At 36.8% G+C, this 20,054-nt stretch overlaps 3 protein-coding genes across 4 annotated transcripts in view; 1 reads left to right on the top strand and 2 right to left on the bottom strand.

The window, feature by feature from the left end:
* Nucleotides 1–2,674: 2,674 nt before the first annotated feature.
* On the top strand, nt 2,675–14,297 carry LOC103977730 (squamosa promoter-binding-like protein 9). Its single transcript, XM_009393325.3, has 10 exons — nt 2,675–3,316; nt 4,415–4,590; nt 5,948–6,186; nt 6,326–6,400; nt 6,504–6,611; nt 7,321–7,438; nt 10,138–10,273; nt 10,706–10,886; nt 11,304–11,879; nt 13,642–14,297. The coding sequence occupies exons 1-10, from the start codon at nt 2,766–2,768 to the stop codon at nt 13,945–13,947; spliced, it is 2,466 nt and encodes an 821-aa protein (XP_009391600.3). The 5' UTR covers nt 2,675–2,765; the 3' UTR covers nt 13,948–14,297.
* A 405-nt stretch (nt 14,298–14,702) lies between these two features.
* LOC103977731 (early nodulin-93-like) lies at nt 14,703–15,455 on the bottom strand. The gene is made up of 4 exons (XM_009393327.3): nt 15,313–15,455; nt 15,160–15,221; nt 14,997–15,072; nt 14,703–14,915 (listed from the first exon to the last, which is right to left on the bottom strand). The coding sequence occupies exons 1-4, from the start codon at nt 15,374–15,376 to the stop codon at nt 14,815–14,817; spliced, it is 303 nt and encodes a 100-aa protein (XP_009391602.2). The 5' UTR covers nt 15,377–15,455; the 3' UTR covers nt 14,703–14,814.
* A 2,666-nt stretch (nt 15,456–18,121) lies between these two features.
* The window catches only part of LOC135633060 (putative E3 ubiquitin-protein ligase RF298), a 4,438-nt gene continuing 2,505 nt past the window's right edge, over nt 18,122–20,054 (bottom strand). For both annotated transcript variants that reach the window (XM_065142120.1, XM_065142121.1), the window contains 2 exons: nt 19,877–20,054; nt 18,122–18,881 (listed from right to left, as the gene is read on the bottom strand). The exon at nt 19,877–20,054 is cut by the window's right edge and continues 1,865 nt beyond it. In XM_065142120.1, coding sequence (XP_064998192.1) covers nt 18,408–18,881; nt 19,877–20,054 — 652 coding nt within the window. In that variant the 3' untranslated portion in view covers nt 18,122–18,407. The remainder of the gene's footprint in view (nt 18,882–19,876) is intronic.

Raw genomic sequence — 20,054 nt, 5'->3', positions numbered from 1 at the left:
CATTATTATCAGAAAGCTATAATAATAATACCAGTAATCTCCCAATAATTGAGAGTTTCATCCTTTTATATGCGAGAACAAAATATCTAAGATTATAATTAGAAGAACCTCCTATCATGGTTATCTACTAAAAATTCTTAGATTTTATTTATATTATCTTGTAATTATAATTAGAATACGATAATATTTATAATATATCTTATCAAATTAAATATTATTATATAATCTAACAACTTGTTAAAATTTTCAATGATCACTTTCTTTCAAATTCATATTAAATTCAGGTTATAATGTTTAAATGTAATTAGATAAGTGAAATGTTATCTAATCGATCCAATCAATAAATATAATTTTTTTCTTCTTATGTCACATCATATTTTCTCTAATCAAATCAGTTGAGGTCAAAATCACTGTTTACTCACACATCTCATTCAATTATTAATTTGAGTATCAGAGAAAACAAGTTAAGAAATATTATTGGATTCGACTATTATCTTCCACCAATAATTTTTTTCATTAGTTCTTTTAGTCTATTTTAAGTGTTAGAATATTAAATATTATCGGGTAATATGAAACCAAACACTTGTTTTATTTGTAATGGTCACAAAACAAGATTATATGAGAGTACCTCTAGGTTTTCCTTGTTAATTAACATGTTCTTTTATATCCCCAATAATACATTTACATATCTATGAAGGAACAAACAAGAAGACCTGACTTCAACTATATCATCCCTACATGTTATCTCGTATTAACTTATGACTAATAAAATGATCAGTTCGAACACACACACACACACATATATATATATATATACATACATATATATATATATATATACATATATATACATATATGTATATATATACATATATGTATATATATACATATATGTATATATATACATATATGTATATATATACATACATATATATATATATATATATATATATATATATATATATATATATATTATCTCTAACGATTGCCACCAGTGGAATTATGGTTAATTTAATGCTTATTCAATTTTGTTATTTCCATTGACCATTTATCTCAAGATAATGTTTTTTTTTCGGCTGATTCAAACATGAATCGGTCAGATCATTGCTTTCTATTAAATCATTTCCACTTTGGTTTGCCAAATGTACAGATCAAGAGAGCCATTCGATTTTTAATCGAATGTATTTGATAAAATATTTTTGTGATTTTATAAAATATTTTTTCCATTTTTCTTTGGTTGATTTAAGAACATGGAAAAATAAATCACCCAAAAATAATAATAAAAAAACTCATACAAATTAGGGAAAAATAAATAGGAAAATTTTCTGGCTCTCTTCCTCTTTATGGTGTAATTAATCTACACAAAGTCGTACAAAACACGCCATTGGTTTTCCCCCGTTTTATGTGGGGTCCACCGCCGGGGCCACGGTCGCCACCAACAGCAAGGCAGGTGGTGCTACGCGAAGTGTCGTAAACAACACGCCTCGACTTCCCACGACAGGTTACTTTTTACCGACCTCGCGATTCGATGCGAAGTGTGGGGTCCGTTCGGAACTTCCTTGGGGCCCGCTTCCTTGTTCAATAGAAAGACAGGTGTCGCGGTGGCGGGCACGGGAAAGCGGGGGTCGGGAAAGAATTCCGTTCATAAAATATCTGTTGCCGCACCAAATGTGTCAACAACCTCACGCCCGCTCAACCACCTCACGCCCTATTTCTATTATCTCGCCGCCTGCACAAACTTATCCGAGCTTTTCTTCTTATCACGTTGCGGAAGCGACACGCGGATCTAAATTTTTCGTGCTGCGACGACAGGACAAAGGTGTCGACATGGCGGGGTCACCCGAGCGGGGGCGTTTACCAGTCTTCCCGAGACAGGCAACAGGGTTCCCACCCACGTGGTACCTCGTCACCGTGAATGACGTCATGGATTACATGACGAAACATGCTTTGTGAAAGGAGGATCCTGTTCCCTGCGCGGAGCGAGATAGATCATCCTGAATTTCTGGTACCCCTTAAAATTTACTTCCCTTAAAAAACTAATTAGAATTTTAGTTAAATTATATCATTAATTTGGCATATCAACCTATCACACACATTTTTGAATTTCTGATTATATAGCAATTTTTACTTTTTGCACAGATAAATAGGCAAAATTTATCATCGTCCATTGTTTTCAACGATTAAACATTTTCTTGAATATGCCATGGTAAATGATATCCTTTTACTTGTGAATGAGTTAAATTGAAAGAGTTCATTTGGAAGGACGATAAGTGATGATAACCCTAACTTGTGACATTTAATTTAATTGAAATGCAATTAAAATTTATAGTCAATATAGAAATAATTTGACCGAGATGTTGTATTAAAAGTCAAGGAACAGATAGAAAATGGAAAGGATTGGTGGCCTAATTTACCCCTCAATCAAGCGTACTCTTGCCACCCACCCAAAGGTCGTTCACCTGTCCACTGGCAGCCAGGATTCACAGTTATTCCCAGACTGAGTGAACCAACCAAGGATGATCCGTGGGTCCCGCAAGCGGGTTTATAGAAACATCCTGATTCCTGGGTCGTCATTGGTCGTTTACAGGAAATCTTAACCTCATGCTTCCACCGAACGGGGCCCACGCCTGTTCTTCTTCCTAAACCACCGGTAGCTTATTATATCATCTTTTCCTCATCGAATCCCAAATTATGGAGTCCGATCTCCAAATCTAAACCTCGCAGCGCGGCGGAGTTGGCTCTCTCTCTTGTCGTTATCTCGCCTTATGGAGATCCCTCCGGCCTCAGCGGCGGAGCCGATCCTGGCGGCGGCCGATGAACCCACCGCGGCGGCGGCGGCGATGTGGGAATGGGGTAGCCTCTTCGACTTCACCGACGTCGACGAAGATCCCCTGATCCTCCCCTGGGGAACCTCCGACGAAGCCCTGACGCTGCCGCCGCTGTCCACCGCGGAGCTGTCTTCCCTCCCGCTCCCTTTTGCCGAGCCGGCGCCGTCGGGGTTCGAGGATGGGATGGGTCGCGTGAGGAAGAGGGACCCGAGACTCGTTTGCCCGAACTATTTGGCAGGAAGGGTGCCGTGCTCGTGCCCCGAGGAGGATGAGGAGGCGATGCAGGAGGTGGCGGTGGCCGGACCGCGGAAACGGTCCAGGAAAGGCGGGGCATCCAGGGTGGTTAGGTGCCAGGTACCGGGGTGCGAGGCGGATATCAGCGAGTTGAAGGGGTATCACAAGCGGCACAGGGTTTGTCTCCGGTGTGCGAATTCTTCATCGGTGGTTCTTGACGGGGAGCACAAGCGTTATTGTCAGCAGTGTGGCAAGTAAGTTGTATATTTTTGGATAACCTTGTAAGACCGTGATTTTTCGATGTAGAATTATTCCATCACATGGTTATTTTCTCCAAAGAATTCGAGAATGTATGATTCTTGGTATTGGTTTCTGTTAGTAACGTTGTTTTCTTTTATAACCTTGTGATGTTGTATTTTACCGCATACAATTATTCTATCTTATACTGACTTTATAATTTCAAAATAATTATTCATCATTTCTGGATTTCAGGACATTTTTTCTGCGTTAATAATCTTCCCCCCAATGTGCCAATGAGGGATTTAGAGGAATCGATTATGCCATCTTAATCCTGCAAGCAGACAATAGGTCTTTGTGACTAAACTATAGTCACCCACGTCAAAAAGGAGCAACTTATTGGAGCGTTTAGTTAATGAATAATATTGATTACAAACCATGCTGCTTTCTTCCATTTTAGGAAGTATGCAACTACTTTACATCTATTGGATTGTCTTCTTCAAGTTTATTTTGTCAACATATTTTTGAGTTCAAATATGTCTTAGAAGGCCCTTAAATAGATCAGATATACTTCCTTACTCTAAAATAATTTTTCAGGCAAAAAAAGAAATAGAAGATGGTGTATTCTCATTTAGGTATACACATTATCATTTTGTTAAATCATGCATCTTTCTTTGTTCTATGGAATAACTAATTCAAAATAGATGATGCGGGTCTATTGATGTCAGGTAACTTTAATTATATGATCACAATAATCCTAATTTCAAACATTTCAGAAATATTGTTGAGCTTTAATTTACATATTCATTAAGAATCTAAGATACTTGTAAGTGTTCTAGTGTTTCAGTTTGTGATAAACAAATCTGTAGCAATTCGTAGTGCTTTGTGTATATATAACAAATTTGGCACTATGCTTTAGTATCACATGGTTTAAAATTGGTCTTTGTGGCATCAAGTGATTTTCTTAAACACCTCTTTACAAGTATAAAATAAATGTTGTTCTTTTCGGTTTTAGCTGACCTGATGCTGTTTTAAAGTAATTATGCCTTTGGATATTTACTATATTTTCCTGGTTCTAGCCTGAAATTTTAATAGTTTAAATTGTCGGATTCCAGGTTTCATGTTCTGCCAGATTTTGATGAGGGCAAACGTAGCTGTAGGAGAAAATTAGAACGACACAACAAAAGGAGGCGAAGAAAGCCTAATGACTTAAATAGTATAGTGGAAAAAGAAATGGACACGCAAGAAGACTCACTGCCTGATGTTTCTTTTGATGGTGAACCAATGAAAGGTTTTGTTTCTTACTTGTCAAGCATAAAAAATCAGACATATCTGGTTATGTTTTAGTTCCCGGGTTCAATATATAGTTGCTAAATAAATATTTGCTATTAGAGGCCAAGCAATGAGTGATAGTACACTTATATTTGCAAAATTACCGAAACACCAAATGATGAATATTTGCCTCTGTTAAATTTATGCCAAGGTTCATCATACCATGGTGTACTGCTCGGTATAGGTGATATGTATTGATCCGATAGGGGGCCGGTAAGGACGGTACATACTAGTCTATCAGTATGCCTCATCGTACTATGTTTTGGTACATCGATATATACCATACCAATGGTTGATTGGCATATCGGTACGGATCGGTAAAGCGAACCATGATTATGCTACATTGATTCGTGAAACTTGTCAATTTGATTTGCTGTGTAATTTTTTATTCACCTACCTTGAACCATGTTTGTATTCTACCAGTGGTTGCCATATATTTTATCATGGTTCTGAGTTCTTTATATACCTGAACAAATGTCGGAATACTACTCTGGCTGTGAAGTGGTGCAAACCTGAATAGTCAGTAGAACGCGCTTGATGAATAATTTTTTATTCGCCAATGATGATTGATAATGTAGTATAAGATTCATTTTCAACAAAGATCAATACCAACATTCACAAATAATTAAAAAAAATGTGAATATGGCAAGACTGTGATACCAACTCTTACTGTGAACAACAAATTGTGCTTGTAATACTCATTGTCACATTGGTGACATTGAGGTCGGATTTATGTGCTACATATTTAACAACAACACAGGATCCATTCATGATTTTTATTTTTCCTGTGCTGTATTTGGTCACTCTGATCTGATCTGATTCAGCTGATCTCTGTCTGATCTGGACTAGTCAATCATTCCAAGTTGTACTGAATTTATCTTGTTGATCCCCATTATCTTTAGCCAATTCTGGCAGTTGAGCTAGTTCTCATTCAATCGATCCTCCGATGTTTTTCAACTGATCCTGCCTATTTCATTTGGTTTTCAGTGAATATTGGTGATTCTCGGTCGTTAAAAGAAAAAAAAAAGAAAAATTGGTCAATCCAGATCTTAAATCCCTTGACTAGTTCCAGAGCTAATCCTGATCCCATGGATCTTGATTCATGCTGTTGCTACTGCACTTTCGTAGGCATAATTTGTTTGTGCAGGAATAACTATAGATTAATGTATTTTGTAACTACTCTAATGGAAATAACCAATAATGATTTTTAATTGTTTTTCCACTCTTCCCGTATATTGTTTTCCCTTTCTTACTCAGTCTATTACACAGTGGTCCGTTCTATTTGATTGTCTCATTCTTATTTTATGGTTTTCTAGAGATGGTAGATGATTTTGCATGCAACACAGCTGAGACAGTTGTGAGCAACAAAAGTCTGGATGGAGAACCTCTAGCAGAATCTGAAGATGGGGGAGGTTCTCCCACTGATTCACTTCCTAGCCTTAAAAACAATGATATAGTAATTTCTGGTGAAGCTCAGCAAGATGAAAGGATTACTAATTCAAAATCTGCCCTTTCTTCTAGTTTTTGTGAGAAGAAGAGTACTTATTCATCTGTGGTAGGTCCTTTTATCTCTTTTCTTTAAGCTACCTTGCTTTTCTCTTCCAGTTTTGATTGATTCTCTATTGAGAAGAGTGCCTTTGGCTATTAACATATTTTTACATGCTTGTGGATTGTGATGCATTACTTGATTGTAGTGTCCTACAGGTCGAATATCGTTCAAGCTCTACGATTGGAACCCTGCAGAATTTCCTAGACGATTGCGCCATCAAGTACTCTTTTAAGTTCTTAAGTAAAATTTAGCTGAGAAGGGCTAGTTTATTGTTTAAATTGTGAGACAGACATTAACTAGTTGGTTTTATTTTAATTCTACAGATATTTCACTGGTTGGCAAATATGCCTGTTGAGTTGGAGGGTTATATACGTCCTGGATGTACAATTTTGACTGTTTTCATTGCAATGCCACAGTCCATGTGGGATAAGGTATGAAGTTTTGCTTTCAGTAATCTAATATGCTTAGTAATGTCATATTTGTTGTTCCCATATTGTCATAATGAATGCATTATGCTTGTTACTGATGCTGACTGCTTTGTTTCCAAAGATATTGCTAACATGAAAATTGTGGGTTACTGAGTGTTTTTCTTGTACTTCTGGGCCTCTGGCTATCATAGAAACTATTGTTTCATTGCTGATATCAGAGGAATTTGGTTTTCTGTTGGCTAAAATGCAATCTCCAGTATGAGTGCTGTGTACTATTTATGGAAGCCATAGCATCCTAGCTGAATTCACATGCATTTCCAACTTCATGAAGATATTTACAGATGTGAATGGACATTATAGATTAGAACAAACTTTTTTTTCTCAGCGGAGGATTATCTAACAGATGTCTTTATGCATATTCATCATGAAAAGTGTACAATCTCTTTGCACGATGTTGTAACTTGATACAAAATTATTGTTGATGGCCTGCTTTACCACTTGCTTTATTAACAATTTAACACTTCTTGACAGTAGGAGCTTTTGGTTTATATGTTCCATCAGCATCAACTTTGTGCTTTTGCTTATCCTTTTTATATAAAGATTCCTTTCGTGATTTGATAAGGTCTTTTCATTATTGGGTCTCACAATAGGATTTTCATGTATTTCGGTCAACTGAGACAGCTAATTTTAACGTCAAAATTCCTCTTAACAGTTATCTGAAAATGTGGCTCACTATGTGAGGGACTTGATTAATACACCTGAAAGTTTGTTGCGGGGAAGAGGCACCATTTTTATTTATCTTGGCAATATGATTATCCATGTCTTGCAAGGTTAGCTCATACCTAAATTGTCTACTTATCACCAATTTCAGTTTCATTCAACTTGACCTGTGTTTTTAATTGGATAATGACAGTCTACTTTGCTAGTTTTTGGCATGACAATATGTTGTGCATTATTTGAATAAACAATTAAGCTTGGTTGTGCCTTTTCATTCTAATTAAAGAACGTTGTTTTGGTGTGAGGCTGCAGTGGTCCAATCCTCCATTGCTGATGGTTGGATGACTGATTGACATTGCTTTCTTAGGCAGTTTAAGTGCCTGCCTAGGTGCCCGCCAAGGTTGGGGTTGGCTACAGGCCTTTTGCTGTAACTCATTAATGCTGCTTTGGGCTGCTTGGTATTGAATGATGTTTAATTGCCTAGTTGACGACTAATCAGCCATTTAAATGGGCACAAACATCATAGATGGATTGAAATGTCATGATTAGGTTAAACATCTTTGATATTCATTGATCCATGACTGTATATATTATCGGATGCATAAACTTGTCTAGCCACAACTTTCACCGATGACTGAAGTAATGATATAAGTGACTGGATGACTAAAGAATGGTTTGTGGTGCTCTTCAACTGCCAATAAGTGGAAGGTTATCTTTCTTTCTGATTTCTGACTTCATCTTCTGCAAAGCATTTAAGTTCCACTTCGGTCTAGGTACTGAAACCTGTTCAAATTGGTAACTTAATCAGTATAGTACCATTATCAGTGGTATGCGCAGAAAGTAATTAAAAAGGATTGATATTCGTACCATGATAACTAGTGTACCATACTTGGTTTGACAAATATGTATTTGACAGTATGCCTAGGATTTATGGTATTTAATCATTTTTCCTTTCAATTTCTCTTCTTCCTAATGTTCTTTGTTCATGTAATGCTAGTGGTTGTTCTTTCCTTTGCATGAGTTGACAAAGCAGCTACTTTGATGGTGCTAGAGTTGCCTCAGCTTTTGTCTGTAGCTTCTGCTAGTGTTGGTTGAAGCCATCATTAGGCCCCTATCATTGTGCAGTCAACAGGCATTGGTTGAAGCAGCTAGATTTCTTGATTGTTAGGCAATTGTCTAGATCATAACTTTGCTTTTAGACGGTTCATGGCACCTAAGTTATCTGTTTGGCCCTTGTGTATGTATAGCATTACTGATTAGTCACGGGAAGTAGACTGGGATGTCTTGAATTATCTGAGGAAATTGTGTTTAATTTTGTGGTTGCTAATTTTCAGTTGTAGTGAGATTTTACTCATGACTGAGAGAAAGAGATACAGCCTTTCATGGGTTGACACTTTCTGGTGGTAATATTAAGGGCTGATATGAAATTGCAAACCTTGTTAGGCATGTTGTGGATGATTGGAAAAACAAAAATCCATCAATGTGGTTTGTCTGTGCAAGTGGCTGGACATTGAAGGGAAACACAATTCTTTTACTAATACTCACTTCCTATAATTTCCTATTGGCAACTGGATGTTGTCATCCATGTCTGACATCCAACTGTAATATAGCCTTTCACATTATAATTGTGCAATGTGCTAATTTGTACTATTTGTTCATTATGATGCTCAGCCCATGTCTGCTTTAAGCATGGAAGGAGTATGAAACTTAAGAAAGTAGTAAAATGCTTAAGTTACAAGTGGCAATAGTAGTGTTTTACTAGTCTTGTTGCTATTGGCTACTGTTAGGACTCTAGCTAGGAGAGTCCTAATTGAGAGGGACATTCATGTAAAATCTACCTAAGCCGACTCCTATTAAAGAGGTGAAGAGGCCGGCTAGGGTTAGGAGGTTGTTTCTTAGAGATGAATTAGGAGTTGTAAAGAAATAAGAGTCTTGAGTAGAAGTCCTATTAGGAGTTGGTTAGAAGTAAGAGTCTTGAGTAGGAGTCCTATTAGGAGTTAGGGTTTAGAAACCCTATAAATAGTCATGTATTCCTCCTCTTTTGATAAGCAATAGATAAATCTTTTCTGCGGCCTTTGAGCAGCAACTTGGAGGGAGGAACCCCTATAGAGTTCCAAGGAGGCCGATCCCCTAAAGAGATCAACCCCAAGTTTAGAATCTGCAAGGGTTCTAACAGCTACCTGCAATTTTCTGGTGGTACACACAGATATTGTGTTCATGTCCATCTTATGCACAGTTAATTGTGTACAATCCATGCTTGTCTTGTGATATTTTTATCACTTAATGCTTTCTGCATTCTTGCAACTAAAAGGCATTTGTCTCGATGATGTCATCTAAATAATTTGCAATTATGTGTGTCCTTTCTATATTCTGTAAATAGTAATTAAAATATTAGCAATACAATTTAAAGTGAAAGGAAATGACTTCTTGGTTAATATTGGTTAGTTGCCTGAATAAAAAGTCATGTTTGTGGCATACATCCATTTATGTATTTCTTCTTTGGTCATCATTTTTGTTAAAAATCCATGGAAGATATTAGAGCACATGGCAACTATACTAAATAAGTCATCATCACAACCATATATGCCTTCCCCGATAGGCTTGGCTCTAGAGCACAACTCAGAGCTTTCATGGCTCCATAAGGTGACTGATTTCTCTGACCAGCTGACAACTTATTAGTTTTCTTAAGTTGATGCGATCTCAATCGGATAATTCGGAGCTCTTTGTATTACAGTCATTTTCCCTTGAACTGTCTCATCAAGGGTAAGCACGTGCAAGAAATTCCTGAGATGTTTAATGTATATATATTCAGATGGAGCAACGTTGACAAATATCAAGATGGAGGTGCAGGCACCAAGACTTCATTATGTTTATCCTTTTTATTTTGAAGCCGGGAAACCTATGGAGTTTGTTGCATGTGGAAGCAACCTTGAACAGCCTAAATTTCGGTAATTTATTTTCATTTAGAGTTTGCTATAGCTGTATCGGATCATCATGTTTAAGAGTGTCTTATAAGGATCATGTTTGAGACATGCTTGTGTCTCTACTTTAATGTACTTGCTTTTGGACCTGTATCTCAAATCATGTGAAATTTAAGCATAAAAGATCTTTAACATTAATACATAATTTTCTTCCTCGTGAATGCATGTAAGATGAAAAAAGAAAAGAGTCCTATTGGAACACAAATTTATGGCAGGGATAGAAAATCGATAGATTGTCCATCTGTTTTTTCACCATGGACGGCTGAGATGGCTGTTGGCTCCTACTGGGTCTCTCCTCAGTTTCTCCCATTATATATGTAGATATCTAAATGTTTAATCAACAGAAAATTATGCTTGAAATGGAGTAGCTAGCCTAATGAGAAATGTTTGTTATGGCAGGTTTCTGGTATCATTTGCTGGAAAATATCTTAAATATGACTCTTTTCATGTCATATCTACTGGGAAATCCAGGTATCTTGATGGAAATAAAGCAGTGTGTATCAACAATTCTGAACATGAGATGTTCAGAATAAAAGTAACTCACCTGGACTCGGAAGTTTTTGGCCCTGCATTTATTGAGGTGTGTTTGCTGTAGTGAAGTTCACAGTCTGCAAATAAGTTCTATAATTTTTCCTTTTTTTAATATCACAATTTAACAGTTGCCATTTTCTGAAAGAATTAGTTCATAAGAAACAGTTTCTAATTACTACATCCGTTAAATTATGGTCTCCCCTTTCTGTTACCTTGTTTTTATTTTAAAACTATTGGCTTGTATATCCATATGATGAGGAAACTCTCTGTTAAATGAACATATGTTATTGTTTATATATTATTACACAGTTGAATTTGTTCATTCAACCATTGAGATTTCATGGTAGGAAATCAACAAACTTAAGCTGTTGGTGATGAAAAAAAAATAGTATTATGATTAGTAAAATATCTATATCATTTTATTGGATAAAATAATGATTTCTGCAGCATTACCTTTTTTTTGTAGGTTGAAAATGCGGCTGGAATATCCAACTATATACCCGTCCTCATTGGTAACAAACAGATATGTTCTGAATTAGAGAGAATGGAAGAACCTGTAGTTGATTCTTGTTATGCTGGTCGCATTATGTCCCAAAATTTTATTGCTAATTCCTCTCCAGGCTTTTGCGAAATTCTTGCATCCAGACAATCTGCAATGTCAGCATTGCTCTTAGATATAGCATGGTTACTGAAGGCACCACATTTGGAAGAAAAGGAAGCTTTTTGGAGTTTTACCAATGTCCAGAGGTTAACTTCTATGTTAAAGTTTTTACTCCAGAATGAGCTTTTTAGTGTGCTCCAAGCAATAATGCATCATCTGGATAATATTATTCTCACCGAGGGCTTTGATAAGCCAGACAATTGGACTTCTGATGTCGACCAGAAGCTATATGATGATTTTCTTAACCATGTAAGAGAAATTCTTTATCAGAGAACTCTAAATGATACAAGGTTAACAGAACCAAAAAACCTACTTTGTGGACTTCTCATGCCACAAACCTCTCAGAAGACTAGCATGTGTGCCAAGAATTATACAAATCAAGTAAGTTATGTTGTTTGCTTTTGTGTTATTCTTGTGGATTGCTTAGTTCCAATGTTTTTTGCGTCAATGTTTTCCCAACCATATGCTTGATGTGTTGGTTCTATCATCATTCTTTGCATATAGGTAGTGCTAAATCATGGCTAACATTGGTGGTTATTAAAAAAATGAAGATATAAATAATTGTGTGTGAAATGATTTTGATTACAGTTGTCCTACCTTCTAAATTCTGAAGATAATGGGTAGGTAATCTGTTGCTTAAACAAAGGTATTGGGTTCTTATAATTGTTGCTTTAACATCTTATGAATTGATTTCTCTTTCCTCCTTTCTAAGGATGATTCAAATGTATTCCAATTCCTAATACGAATTCAAATTTTCAAGTGAGGGGACCATGTGTGCAAATGAGAGGCTTTCAACTTCACTATCAGAAGTGATCATCTGTAATAGTTTGACCTTTCTAACGAGGATGTTCTCGGGAAGTACGAAAAATTGGCTGCAATAATAACAATCTAGAGGTAGTTTTACTTTTATTTTAGATCAAGATGAGGGAAAATTGTCTAAAAGTCTTTGGACATGTCCAAAGAATTAAGTACACACAATAGTAAGAATTAGTGCTAAAGAAGACCTAGTTATAAACAGTCGAAATGGATAATACTGATTTTTGGACTGTTTGTGAATGTTGTCCTCGAAATCGCTAAGTTGCAGGAACAGACAAAGGTAGCCAATCTCAAATTATTGAGAGTTCTGTTCATGCATTGAAAAGAATCCAAGGGCTTAGAATTTGAAAAATGAAAATGTACTCTCATTTGATTACTCAAGGTTTGTTGTTCTGTTTCATTTTTCCTGTCAATTGCATTGCTTTCTCTAGCTATTGGCTTTTAACGTAATATATTCTAGCATAATTGGGTTGGTATCATGTCTACAGTTACACACTGTTGAGTGAAAATGCCTTCTCCATTCTGTTTTTTGTGGGTAGTTTAGATTGTACAGTGTTGTTTAGTAATTTTGTTCCCTAATACCTAATGATACTCCAAAAGTATCATCTGCGTAATAATTATATTTGTTTTTCCAGAAATATTCTAATTCTATATCAAATTATATATGTTTTTGTGTTTTTCATATATAATTACTTTAACCTTTTGATTTTTGTGCTGTTACTTTGACTTAGGTGGTGTCAATTTGTAAATCACCTTTATTTTTCAAAGAGTCCAACAGTCTTCTTGTAGTGTATCAAGTCTCTGATCACAACTAAATGTGTTTTCTAATAGGGTAGCCTGATCGCAGTATGCCATTCTGTAGATGTTCTTCATATTAAGTTTGTGTTAAATGATTAATTTTCGGGGCCTTTCCATTGGGTTATTGTCAACGGTTTTGTTTTAGAAAGATAGAAATTTTCTTTATATTGGCGAACAAACTACTTGGGAAAAAATTAACTTGCTAATCTTTTTCAATTTTCTTGTGTTGTAAATTCATGGGTTCAGATTCAATTCCTATCTCCCCCTCCTATTTATATATCATGTGCCCATTTTCTGCTCAATAAAGGGAGAAAGTCTATTGCCTTCTACCTGCGTGGACATTCTGAACCTGCGGATATTATTTTCCATTCTCTATGTGAGAACATCAAGATTTATAGTACATATTATGGTGATATTGTTATTAAGAGTTAATTAGACATTGAAATACCATGATAAGATAGACTGACAATTATATCTTCTCTACGATTATCCATCTACATAATCCATCCTAATCCACAAAATTTTGCAGGATAACGAGGCAATTGGAGACAGTTCGTGTTCGACCTCGTTGCATCCAGCCATCGAGCATGATGTAAATGTTCCACTTGTAACCAAAGAGATTGTTGACAGGAGGGGCTGTCACCAAAACCCGGTTTTCAAACCCTCTTTGGATGATATTTTCTCAAACAAAATCATGAGGACTCGCTTTCCTTTGTTTGTAGTAGTTAGTGTTGTTTTGTGCTTAGCAGCATGTATCATCCTCTTCCACCCACATAAGGCCGGGGAGTTTGCGATTTCCGTCAGAAGGTGTATGTTTGGCGGCCCACCCTCGTGAAACCAAGCTAACACTTCCGGTTTCACTTGTGTCCTATGTACAGTGTAGAATTGTTCGGCTTGCACTGGTTGCAAGTAGCATCTCCCCAAATTCTAGACGCCATATATTGACCTCAGGGATAGTCTGGACTGAAACAGAGCCCAACTTGCAATCTGTAAAGGTATTTGTTACTCTACTAGGTCAGAAAATTATGGGTTTGATATATGGTCCCTATGATTATTGTTTAGAATGTAGACTATCACTCCTTTTGTCAATTTTGTTCGATGAGAATATGATCTTAAAATTGTTGGTGTAACAAATTTCGTCTGTTATTTTTTTAGCCATCATAAACTTTTATCTTTTGAGCTCGATTTGGCCTTGCTTGAATCGACTGAAGGTTTACTATTGTTGTTTATCATGGATAACCTAGAGATGTTATCAATCAGTTTATTATGGAATTGAATGCGAGATTAAGATCCTTGTTCATTTCTATTTTAGTACAAGATATTGACAGTGATATTTCTCTACAATATTTCCTGCTCCATTTCTCTACAATAGTGTCAGGCAGTTCATCCATTGTTTAGCGCAAGACATCAACAAGTTTTTCCTTCCTAAATTCCAATCCAATGTGCTGTATTAGTAAATCCAAATTATCCAGGTTTGATCTGTATTATTGAATTAGTTTTCTTTCATATGGTTTATTTATCATGTCTGACACTTGTGATGCATCTAAGCAGACTCGCCATAAGTTCAACAACAACAGAAGCAGTTGGATGTGCAGCCACAACAACAATCGAGGTCACATTTAGATTTATTGTCACACCAAGCATGGATTTACATGTATTTGTGGATCCTCCTGCACACTTGAGCATCAATCTAAACCGCTTCTTAGGCACTGATGTTGCCTGGGTAAGCATCCTTGAAGGAGTTCTTCCTGGCGGCTGCCAGCACAGTCTTGTCTGCAACAATGAAGTATGCCATTCCGGCAGCTGCACCCAATCAAACTCCCCATTACTCACACTACATTCGATCAACAGGATCAGAAATCATTTGGAAAGAGTGTTCAAGACCTGTGGAGACGATGAGAGCTTGAGCTGTGGGGTTGAGGTTGTACCTCGCCCATGGCAGCATCCGAACGCTGGCCAACTGATGCAAGCAAGCTCGGTTCAACCGATGGCCCAGAAGAGAACACGACTGAGGTCACACGGTATACAAGGAAGAGTATATGCTTACAGTGGGAACAGCAGCTGCAAAACCTGCAACGACGGCGGCCTTCGCTCCTGCGACGACTCCCTCTGCCAACCATACCGAGCAAAGAACGAGATCAGCGATAGGACGATGTGCGGCGGTAACGAAATGCTAAGATGAAGACGAAGGAGATGATACCGTGGGAGCAGCGCTTGGCCATGGCCAGCTTCTGGTCCAGGGAAGCGCGAGTTGCCGGAGCCATTCTTTTCGTCTGGATTGAGGAGGAGAGAGCTTGAGTCGAGAGAGGAAAGATGTGAGCTGTGAGATGTGGATGAGTGTGGGTAGTCAGTCTCTTTATAGGCGATGGAAGAGAGTGAGTGAGAGCGAGGAAGAAGTTGATGGTTTTGAGCGTTCGGTGTGCTCCTGGAAATGTGGGCACACCGTTCTGATGTCACTGCCTCCGGTTCTCGGTGGCCTGTGGTCTTTTAGATGGCGACAAATGCCTCTCACTGTCGTGACGGATGGTCCCGTTTCCATCCTCGGGGTTAATAACACCAAAGGGTATTCGAGTCTATGATGTCTTAAGCTAATAATCTCCAGTAATTTATTATTGATTTATTGGTACGATGGTATTTAATTTTAATTGAGTTTTTTTATAAGTAAAAAATAGAAAATAATAGATGTCTTCACCCTTTAATCCTTTTTCTGCCATGCAAGTCACTAAATTCTTGATATTTTCAATTCACTAAAAATTGGAATCAATACATGGATTTGACCCATGACATCAACAATCAAAATTCTTAACCAAAATTTAAATATAATATATATTTTAAATTTTTAGAAAATATATATTTATTTAAAAACTATTTCTCATAACTGTCAACATATTATATTGTTGATGGGAAGGTAAAAACTTTAGCATAGAAGACACACAAATGACTGTTTCTCTAACTAAAATTCTGATCATCTAAATCACAAATGAAGAACTGTAACGTAACATTAAGACTTTGAAATCTAATCATCTAAATCACGAACGAAAAATCCCAAAAGTCAATCCGATGGTAACTCGTGGAACTCATGTCGGGTGAATTAGGACAGGAACAGTACCGCCTTGTCTACTTGCGACTGCGTGATGCCATGTTCCTCGGACGTTTGACGCCTCTCTCTCTCTCTCTGTCTCTGTCTCATGTATCCGTACAGTAGCACCCAGGAAACGTGAAGCTGTTGGAGAAGCAAATGGTATTTTGCTTCCACGACATCCACATCCGGTCCCTTGGTTTTGCGTGGCAGATGATCGCAGATATATGTGTATCTCCACGATGGGGTGGGATCATGAGGAGCGACGGCACAGCAGCACCTAAAAGGGCTAATGGATTTCTACGTCTGCTGAACATGACTGCAGTATTAATCTCTTTTTCTTTTAACCTCACGGAAAAGATATTATAGTCGTTGAAGTACATATTATTTTTATTAGATATAATATGTTAGCAATTAAAAGAATTAAAAAGATTTGATCAAATACTGTTGTCATCGCATCCTAATTATTTTAACTTAAAAAGATCAATTTTACTTTGTATTTCGATTATCCGAAAAGTCATGAGTTTAATCCAAGTAAGTTTGGTGTCATGAGAATAAGGGATTCTTGCAAAGATGATATCGTAATGTACTCAACAAAAGTTTATTCGATGTTGAAATTAATAAAGATTTGAAGGACTATAATTTTTTCAAACAATATATTTAAATGCTCTTTTATAAAGGACTCGAGTAACTATTAAAATTGAAATAAAAAATTAATTTATGAAATAATTACACAAAATCTTAGATCATCATCGGACGATGAATACTTGAGTTGAATCGTTGAACGCCACAATTATGATATGATGATTCGTTCAGATATCAAAGGGGTCTCGAAGATCACTTGACATCTTCTTTATCGATAGTATCGAGTAAAAGACTTTAGATAATCAAAATAAACTGTTATCTTAGAGTCTCATTATGATTATCATTGAGAGTCTCATTATGATTAAGAAACCCAAAGAATTGGATTAAGACAACGTTTTCGTACATGATATATGGGAATGCAACGGGAAAGATTAGATAGATCGAGAAGAGTGGAATGAATGATCGTCGACTCCTCGTCATAATAAGATGTGGCAACGATAGAAGAAGCTCAACCTCCTCCTCCATCTTCTCCTCACAAAGTTATATCTCAGCCAGCCTTACGATTTAGATATGTGTACAAGTAATGTTCTTTTAGTCAATGGACATGCAAACCTTGCTTGCTAAAAGATTGGTGACATCGCTTAGTGTTCATCATTTTTTCTCCAGGAAACAGTGTGTGTCATCTTTTAGACTTGATCTACTGCCATGAGAACATGACAAAAACTTGATATCTTCCCCTTCGGAGAGTCCACATTTGGCAGGAACGCACAAAGTCTGGTATCAATCACAGTTGGCAAACAAAAAATATGCTAAAATCACATATCATCATATAAGAACAAAAAATATATGCTGGTTCAATTTCACCCAACAAGACGTTAAATCATTAAATAAGAGAGAGAGAGAAAGAGATGCATTTCATCTTCAATAACCATATAAATGTCAATAGTAATATTGGCAGGTTTTAATAAAAGTTAAACAAAACTCTTTCCTCCTAATGGACCTTTATAATTCCACATTTTAGTCCTCTCCTAGCAATCAGGAGTGTCAGCTCCATGTCCACACTAACTAAAGGCATAAGATGACCAGATATGATTTCGGAGCAATATCACTTGACTGCAACCTAAAGGAGTAAAGACGGTCCGAATGACTGAATAAAATTTTAAACACCACATGACTGAATAAAATAGAATAACCAATGCAAATATTACGCAAAGCGGATTTAAAGGAATCATAAAACAAAGGTAAATGACAATGATGAGGATTATGTTTACGGATCTCATAGTTAAAATGTGTTATGCAATGTAAATTATAGTTGTTTCTAATACTTGCATCCAACGAAATAATCTACATTCCAAGCCATACTCCCCTCCTGTTCTATATATTGTAACATCCATTGTGACAAATCTCACATTTAATATGAATTATCCAAACAATAAGAGCGATCATGAAAGGACAGAAAGAAAAAAATGAACACATCAGAAACTTGCACCTCCTCGATGATGCATCTCAAAAGCAAAAAAGACAAAAAAAAAAAAAACCCCTCCCCTCAATATTCATTATCCAGTGCCAAGCCTCACAAAGCATTACTCCATATCCTTGTGATTTTCCTGACCTAAGATGCTATATGCAAGTTAAGAGTAAGCAGAGCGTACATAGATCCTGCGCCGAATGGGGGTCCTGCATGATGGGCAGTCCTTCATACCCTGCTTCTCATGCAACTCGTTGCATTTTGCACAAACAACTTGATGGGAGCAGGGAAGGAAAACAACTGACATTTCCTCAGTCAAGCACATTACACATTCTCGATCACGCCGTATGTCTCCATTTCCTGATCCCTGGGAATCCCCCATATCAGTGTTAGAATGAACACCGGTATCCCAACTAAGCACTGGAATTTTTGTACAATTTTTCAGCCTGAGTTTCGCAATCTGGTTTTCTATTGTCCTGATATCATCTTTGTATCTTTGTAAACCAATTTCTGTCTTCAATATAAAGGCATCTTCCTCCAATTTTGCTGAGGCCTCTATATTCTCACGTTCATTTTTTTGGGCAGCAGCCTGCATGAGTGATTCTTCCTTTGCCTTCTCTTCCTGCTTCCAAGCAGCCTGTGATGTTTTCCTTCCAGGTGAGGAGACATATCACATTGTGCATATCTAAACAATTCAAAATGACCAAGGACTATAACAGTTTGTGGTGATGTGGAAAAGGTAAAACAGAAAGAAAACTAGAATTAGATACATGATTGGAGAACCTTTGGTAACTAAACAAGTTTATCCAATCTTTAGAATCTAATCAAGCCTTCTTAGATTCCATGACCAGCTTTGTTCTGTTTATTCTTCCTTGATCATTTGTAATCACCAAATATGGGATCTCTTAAAAGCTGGGTTAGTATGTTAGTTACACATAGAAAAACATACATATAAAAGTTGCCAAGTAAGATTGACATCCCAGATGAACTACAAAAAGAAGACAGGTGAAAATAATCTTATTGACTGAAATCGAAATATTTTTTTCAACATTCATTTTTGATCCTTTGTTCCTGAAAGGTCTGAAACTACAGGATCCATCTGTGCTTGAATGCACACTGGGAACTGAAGGAACTAACATAGGAACACAACGGTGAAGATGATATTATTGCTCAATATGCTTTTAACTGCCCACTAACAATATGCCATGTAACTTCATATTTAATTTATTGCATGTATCAGCTGAAATTACAAAATACAGTCACACGCTATTCAGTAATTATTTTGTAGTTCATTAATAACAAAGGACAGTCCAGTGCAAATGGATCCCATCAATACAGGTCTAAGGAGGGTCAACCTATGCAGCCTTATATCTGCAAGCAGAAGGCTGTCTCTGTGATTCAAATCTTAATCACCTATATCATAAAGGAGTAATATTACTGTGAAACAGAGACCCATCCTTAGAGTTTCCTAACAATGCACAGGAGAAAATGGAATTTGCTATTAGCTCCAATATGGGTCACAATGATGGACAATATTCTGAGCATAGGATTGAACGTCAGAGAGATAAAAGACAAGCCCATAACAAGCAAGCAATGATGTAACTAAGAAGCAATGTGTTCATCGACAGTTACCTCACTTTGGTCATGACAATCCTTAGCTTCTTCAAGTTGATGCCTAAGCCGTGAGAATTTGTTCTTTTCAGCTGCAAGCTCCTCATTAAACATCACTTTTTCCTTTTCCCATGAATGTATCTTCTTAAGGGTCATAATCTCCCTCATTGATGCTTCTTGACAATTAGCTGCTAATTTG

This window comes from Musa acuminata, chromosome BXJ3-3 (genome assembly GCF_036884655.1).
Source record: "Musa acuminata AAA Group cultivar baxijiao chromosome BXJ3-3, Cavendish_Baxijiao_AAA, whole genome shotgun sequence".
NCBI classification, from domain to species: Eukaryota; Viridiplantae; Streptophyta; class Magnoliopsida; order Zingiberales; family Musaceae; genus Musa; species Musa acuminata.
The sequence above is the reverse complement of the archived record's forward strand: the minus strand, read 5'-3'. Positions and strand labels throughout refer to the sequence as shown.

Bases quoted from the DNA above. Each gene is read 5' to 3' on its own strand.
- LOC103977731 (XM_009393327.3), bottom strand. From the start codon at position 15,376: ATGGCTCCGGCAACTCGCGCTTCCCTGGACCAGAAGCTGGCCATGGCC. The intron at 15,073-15,159 runs GTAAGCATATAC...TGCTTGCATCAG, and splicing joins TTGCAGCTGCTGTTCCCACT to TTGGCCAGCGTTCGGATGCT. The intron at 14,916-14,996 runs GTCTTGAACACT...GATTGGGTGCAG, and splicing joins AGCTCTCATCGTCTCCACAG to CTGCCGGAATGGCATACTTC.
- LOC103977730 (XM_009393325.3), top strand. From the start codon at position 2,766: ATGGAGATCCCTCCGGCCTCAGCGGCGGAGCCGATCCTGGCGGCGGCC. The intron at 6,401-6,503 runs GTACTCTTTTAA...TTAATTCTACAG, and splicing joins CTAGACGATTGCGCCATCAA to ATATTTCACTGGTTGGCAAA. The intron at 10,274-10,705 runs GTAATTTATTTT...TTGTTATGGCAG, and splicing joins CTTGAACAGCCTAAATTTCG to GTTTCTGGTATCATTTGCTG.